The sequence below is a fragment of the Choloepus didactylus genome, chromosome 25, assembly GCF_015220235.1.
Source record: "Choloepus didactylus isolate mChoDid1 chromosome 25, mChoDid1.pri, whole genome shotgun sequence".
Taxonomy (NCBI): Eukaryota; Metazoa; Chordata; class Mammalia; order Pilosa; family Megalonychidae; genus Choloepus; species Choloepus didactylus.
The window spans coordinates 1,199,272-1,205,685 of NC_051331.1; the positions used below are offsets into that span (position 1 = coordinate 1,199,272).

General features: G+C 56.4%; 1 protein-coding gene across 2 annotated transcripts; it reads left to right on the top strand.

Moving 5' to 3' along the window:
* The first annotated feature begins 2,489 nt into the window (after positions 1 to 2,489).
* Positions 2,490 to 5,904, top strand: LOC119520434 (bone marrow stromal antigen 2-like). 2 transcript variants are annotated; one of them, XM_037818296.1, is made up of 5 exons: positions 2,490 to 2,873; positions 3,594 to 3,669; positions 3,744 to 3,804; positions 3,927 to 4,074; positions 4,229 to 5,904. In XM_037818296.1, the coding sequence occupies exons 1-4, from the start codon at positions 2,574 to 2,576 to the stop codon at positions 4,051 to 4,053; spliced, it is 564 nt and encodes a 187-aa protein (XP_037674224.1). In that variant the 5' UTR covers positions 2,490 to 2,573; the 3' UTR covers positions 4,054 to 4,074; positions 4,229 to 5,904. The 2 variants fall into 2 exon arrangements, with proteins under 2 accessions (XP_037674224.1, XP_037674225.1); XM_037818297.1 differs by having other exon boundaries at positions 2,493 to 2,873; positions 3,930 to 4,074.
* Positions 5,905 to 6,414: the final 510 nt, after the last annotated feature.

Here is a 6,414-nt window from a genome sequence, read left to right on the forward strand (position 1 = left end):
TGATAGTGAAGAACAGTGATTCCTTCTGATATAGATGCATATTTAACAGAACTTTTACCTGAAAACACTCAAGTACAACTACCAAATGATCAAAAGTGGAAAGGCCTTATTATAATAACCAGGACAGATGTTTCATACCCTCCAAGTCCCATATTAGAAAGTTATACTGAAGGAGAAGCGAAACAGTTAAAAGAACGGTGAATATTTTCAAGAAAGCCAAAAGGCCTTCTCAACCTTAGATATAGATAACATGTAATCATCTGGTCCTCTGTGAAAACAGGGTGGGCTGCAGCTGTTATTTCAATCATAGAGAAGTCATAAATAATGCAGCAAGGTTGAATACAGTTCTAATCAAATGTATGTTTATCAATATGATATAATGGCTGAAAGCTAATCAATAGAATAAAAAAACTATATTAACAAGTTAGAGACAAGTAATAGTAATCTCTTTTCTAGTTTTTAAACTTTGTACAAGTAAAAGTAAGTTATATTGCTCTTACAGAAATCATAGCTTAATTAGTAGAAATATTATCAATAGAGTTTTACGGGCATTCAAAGCTAAGTCTCTGATAACATGGATACCTTCTTTTGATCTTGAACCATCCGTGGGTTGAGATGCTTCACTTTGTGAGACATTTGTGTTCATGAAGCATCATTTAATGTAAAAATAGAATATGACTTAATTAAAGTTACTCTAAATCAAGGGCTATAAATTCTCTGTAATTGAGACACGGGGGAGCTCTCTGATCTCATGTCCAGCTGCCTCTGGAGGGGCGGGAGCTCCCAGGCTTGGTCATGTATCAATTAATTTTTCCATTGTGAACTTGTTCCTTTTACCTTAAATGCTTCTTTTAGTAACAATGTGTCAAAGGTGACTTCTTGTCCTGAGTGCTCTTTACTTTTAAACTGTTGTCTGTCCCTAGACTCTGAAATGAGTGGGGGGTTACCTGATGAAGCCCAAACCCACTGAACCACGTCCTGATGAGGCTCAGGCCTTTTCTGACGGAGCTCACAGGTTTGAGGTGTAAAGAGACTAACCCATTGCAAAGGGTGCCTCCAAAATGCCCGCCTGGCGCTCCCCCAAACTGTCCAGGTCATCAGAACAAGGGAAGTCCGGGAACCCGGGCCAGCGTGGCGGAGCCTGGGAGAACTGACAGCTGAATCGCACGCGGGTCCAGATGGGGTCCCGGGGCAGCAAAACTGAGGAAACCCGGACAGAGGATGGGCTTCAGTTAGTAACAGAGAGCAGAGGTTGCCAGGCTTGGGAGTGGAGGGAAGGATGGACGGGTGGCGCACACAGGGTTGTCAGCACAGCGAAAGCATTTCCTCTGACCCTGTGCTGGTGGACATGGGACATGACGTATCTGTCAAAACCTGTAGAACTGTCCGGCACAGAGCATGAGCCTCATAAACTGCTCACTTTGGTTCACAGTCTTGGAGCAGCAGTTGTTCATCCACCACGGCAAACCTTCCACCCTGATGCCAGATGGTAATTACAGGGGAAACTGTGGGATGGGGGACATGGGAACTCTGTACTTTCTGCTCAATTTATTAAAAAATACTAGAAATTCTCTAAAGAATAGTCTGTTTCTTTAAAAAAACCATAAACACCAATGTAAAGAGGCCAAAAAATAACCCTACAGTGAAAAAAACACAAAAAAATTTTAAAAGACAGGGTCTGAGGAGGATTAGGATGAGGAGGGCAGAAGCCCTAACCCCCTTTCTGCAGGCTGTGATCCGCCTCTGAGTGCGTCCTCGAAGACGCCTTGGCTCAGCCATGCTCAAACTGCTGTTGGAGACTCCTTGTCTGCTTGCATGTCCCTGATGACGGGGAGCTCACCCCCACTCACCCTCACTCCCCGGGCAGACAGGAGCCTATAACTGGGCTGATTTGCCATGGGAAGCCCTGGATCCAGTAGCCACGCGGAACGGATATCAGTGTGGCCTGAGCTTCCTGTATCCACGGGCCCAGCCGCTCCTGGCCTCTCCCCTGGATGTCCCCCGGCACTTAAATGGACCTGAGTGTCTTTCTCCAAAACCCACTCATCACCCCAGCACCATCCTGTCTCAGCATCATCTGTCTCAGAGCCACAGGCCGGGCAGGTGGTTGCACATCCTTTGGGCGCCTACTGGATGCAGAAGCACTTTGCTCACATCTCACTGGCCCTCAGTTTCCCCGGCTCTGCCTCTTCAGGTCGTGAGGGATGCACGGCCGGCATGCAGAAGGCATCAGTAATCGCAGTTTTCACCGTCAGTAACACGCAGCAGAGGGGCAGGGGCGCGAGCTGGGTGTCCTGGGTGGCCCCATCTCCCCTCCCGTGGGATCTCGCTGGCCCAGAAAGGCCCAGAAAGGCCCAAGGCCACAACGCCCTGGAAACAAAAGCCACCTCCTCCGAAAGGAAACGAAACTGAAGATCTCAGCCGTCCTCTTCCGGCAAATACCCCATCCCAGGGCCTCCAAGGCTGCAGGTCATTGGTCAGGATGGCCCTTATGCTAATAAAGCGACAGCCTAGAAGTTTCCAGCACTGCTCCCTCCTGTCTGCCCAATCTCCATCATCCAGGGGAGGCGTGGATGGCACCCAGCTTTTACCATTATCTTCCTGTACCCATGGCTGACTTCTGGAGGGAGCAGGGGCTGGGGGGCCGCAGGCTGCGGTGCCTGCCGTGCGCCCTGCTGCTCCTGCTGGATGTGGTCTTCACGGTCCTCCTGATCTACTTCATACTCAAGGCCAACAGCGAGGCCTGTGCCAGTGGCCAGTGGGCCGAGCAAGTCTGTCGGAACAGCACCCACCAGCTGCAGCGCCAGCTGACCCGGGCCCAGGAGGCTGTATGGGCCGCCGAGGCTGGAGCCGCCACCTGCAACCAGACTGCAGTAAGCAGCCCCGAGGCGGGGGGCCTAGAAACTCTCCCCAGAACTCCCCACAGGGCCTGGGCTGAGATGGGGGAGGCCTCGAAACCGTCTCTGGGCCCCCATGTCAGCAGCCTGGGTTTCCCCTCGGGGTTTGGGAGACCTCCAGTCTGTCTCCAGGGTGCTGGTGTGCAGGAGCTTGAAACTCCCCATAGGCACAGTCTTGGGGGCACAGAAATCCCCACTAGGGACTGGATATGGGGTCCCACCAGGCCCTGAAGAAGGGGCCCTTGAAACTTCCACTGCACTCCCAGGTGATGGAAACTCTCACCAGGGCTGTCATGTGGGGAACCTCAAAACTCCCACTAGGCATCTAACTTGCACCCAGAAATCCCCCTGTGGCGGGGTTCTGGGGGGACCTCTAGATCCTCCCAATCACTGGTTCAAGAGATCTGCAAATTTCCACCACAGTTTGGGTATGGGGAGCCTCAAAACTCCCACGTTTGGGGCTTAAAACTCCCTTTTGGAGAGCCATTCTTTTTGGCAGCCCCGGGAGGGTGGTGGCGTGGCCATTCTTCGCAGCTGGAGACTGAGGCCTGAGGAGGGCTGAAGGGGAAGCTAAGAGCCGGTTTGGACCTAAGCCCCTCTGACTCCAGAGCCTGGGGAGGGGGTCCATGACCCAGGGACAGCAGCCAAGGCCCCAGGGCGGGGACCCCAATTTCTGACCCGCCCCTTCTGTCCCAGGTGGGCCTGGAGAACGCCCTGGAGCTGGAGAGGGCTCAGGGCCGGCAGCAGCAGGCGCGACTGGAGGAGCTTCTGGGTGAGAAGGGGAGGGGCGTGGTTATGGGGCGGGGGCGGGGCCGAGGCGCTGACACGCCCCTGCCCCGCCCCCAGGGGAGGTCGCCGGCTTGAACCAGAAGCTGCAGGAGGCCACGTTGGAGGTGGAGCGACTGAGGTCAGAGACCCCCCCCCGGCCACGCCCCCTGACCCTCCCCCCTTCCTCCTGGGGTACAGCCGAGGCGGCCGCCCACCCCCTGCCCCCTGTCCCCCGCCTGAGCGCCCCCGTCTCCGCCCTAGCAGGGAGCAGCAGGCCCCGAGCGGGGGAAGCGACGCCGCCTCCGCCGGCTCCTCGTGCAGCCCCGGCCTTGGCCCCTGGACGGCCGCGGCGCTCCTGCTCCTGGGGCTCGGGGCTCTGCGAGCCTGAGGTCCCCCCCTTCGCCGGCCGGTGAGGAGGGGGCAGCTGGGGGTCGAGGGTCGCCGGGGTGGGGTGGGCGGCGGAGTTCTGGGGAAGAGGAGCGCAGGGCAGAGGGGAGGGGGCTCTGGGGGGCGGTGGGGTTTGGGGGGCTCTTGCCCTGAGTTCTCCCCATCTTGTCTCTTAGGCCACGGCCGGCCTGGTCTGCTCAGCTCTGTGTCCCCCTTCCACGCCTGCTCGACGGGGCCCCTCCAAGGGGCCATGGGGGACAGGGGCAGCGGGGGCGGGGGCCCCCGGGGGTCCGCCCTGGAAGTGGCAAAGCTGCTGAGCTGGCCGCAGGCTGCCTCTCCCCGGAGCCGAGCAGGGCAGGGGGCACTTGCTTCTTTGCTGTCCTGGCTCCAGGGGTGGGGGGACATTTCTGGGCTCTGTGGGCTCCCCAAGTAATAAAACTCCCTTTCGAGGAAACACTGTACTGGGTGTTCCTGGTGTGTCCCTGGGGCCTCCCTGTGACTGTATCAGCCTCCCCCTGTTCTAGAATGTTCCAGGAGCCCCCAGGGTTCAGGCCGGCATCCCCCAGTGCTTCCCCTGGGGCCGTGGTTGTCCGGCTTGCTCACCCCCACTCACTGCCTGCGGCCTGTTTCACTCTCCTCTCTCTGCGTCCTCTTGTGATGTCCGAGGTTCGGATGGAGATGGGGCTGTGGCAGGGGCCTCCTGTCCTGGTCCCCCCACTACACACACAAAGCGGGGGGCTGGGATGCAAACCTGGATGTGCAGACACTCACTGGCCGAGCCTTTGTCAGTGTTTCTCCTCCTTCGTCCCCCGAACTCTTATGCATCCTGCAGCGCCCGGCTCTGGGAACCCCTCCTCCAGAGCACCTCTCTCCTTCTCCAAAACTGAGTCTTGATTTCTGGAGAGACCTTTCACCCGTCCTCCTGGGCGCCCCCAGGGCCTACAGTCCCCCCCTCCCACGCTGTCTCCCTCCGGGCTCTCCTGGAATCCCAACTACTGCCCGACTTCCCATCTGTGGCCCAGGGCCGTGTCCTCTGCACAGCTGAGTCTGGGGTCCAGTCACTCGCTGCATTGGGAGCCGGCCTGGGCGTGGCAGGACGTGGGCAGCCTCCCCCTCCCCAGGAGTGACGACCCCAAATGCCTCCAGACGTGCCTGGGGCGGGGGCGGCCAGCTCACCCCCAGCTGCGGCTCGCGTCTCTCCCCCTGGCTCCTGGGTCCTAGTCGAGCCCCTTGACGATGGTTAAGTCAGTTCAGCCACCACCGACTGCCCCGCCCGACAGGTGAGGAAACTGAGGCCCGGGAAGGTGGCCGCACTGGCTCAGGGCCTCACAGCCAGACAGTGCGCAGCTGGCAGTGGAGACCTCCGCTTCCAGAAGGTTCCCAGTCGCCCAGGAAGCAAGACCTTCACACATGACCCCGGTCCTCCCCTCTGCCCCATTCACCCTCCTCCACTCCCCACCCCCAGCCTGGGCCACCAAATCGTCCCAAACACGGGGATGTCCCCACAGTGCTGCCCTGTCCCCTCTGGCCTGAGCGGGGTTGGCCGTCCAGGGGGCAGGTTTGCCCGATAGAAATTCTGCTCGATTCTCCCCCCCAACACCCTAGCAGCCCCGGTATAAACTTGTGGGCAGCCAATTCAGCACCCGGCAGTCGGCTTCGTGGCACGGTCCCTGGGCCTTCAGTGCATGTCGTGGTGACCGTTCCGCAAGGCGGAGCATCGAGTGGCGCCTATGACTCCTGCCTAAAAGGAGTTTGTTTCTTGCTGCTGTTTCTTATATTCATGCTGCTTCTTTTTCTCATTTGGCATCTTTTGGGCTCTGTGGTGGTGGAATGGTCCTACACCTAGCTACATTAATGAGCATAGTGAAAATGCCTGCTCCTTTCTTAGAAAACTATAGGTCACCCTTTCTGCTCAAAATCCCCCTTTCCCAGCTTTGAAAGAGTTAGCTAGAAGAAACAAAAAGGTACTGATTAACAGACTCTAAAACATGAACACAAAAAAATAGTTATAGATTGCTGGGTACTCAATAATAGGAACTGCTATGCCTGTCCCCGGAACACTGTGTCTTGCTACGCTTCAGGGAGTCTGTCCCTGCAAACCCATTGATCATTGTGTAAGAATAAATAATGTCTGAAATTTAGCCAAACTATTCTAGTATTGCATGCCTAATGCTACTGTGTATGTTATAGAAAATTATAAAAATAAAGCTCTGATGCCCTGCTTGGTCGGAGATTTCATCTTCGTACCCAAACACAACAAGGTGTCTGTCTCGTTTCTTCGCCAACTCCAGCCCCCCTATCAGGACCCTGACCGTTGCTGAGGGTTAGGCCAGCCCTCGGCATAAACTCCCCTCGACCCCCA

Coding starts and splice junctions, on each gene's coding strand:
- LOC119520434 (XM_037818296.1), top strand. CDS start 2,574: ATGGCACCCAGCTTTTACCATTATCTTCCTGTACCCATGGCTGACTTC. Junction 2,874..3,593: donor CCACCTGCAACCAGACTGCA/GTAAGCAGCCCC, acceptor CTTCTGTCCCAG/GTGGGCCTGGAGAACGCCCT. Junction 3,805..3,926: donor TTGGAGGTGGAGCGACTGAG/GTCAGAGACCCC, acceptor TCTCCGCCCTAG/CAGGGAGCAGCAGGCCCCGA.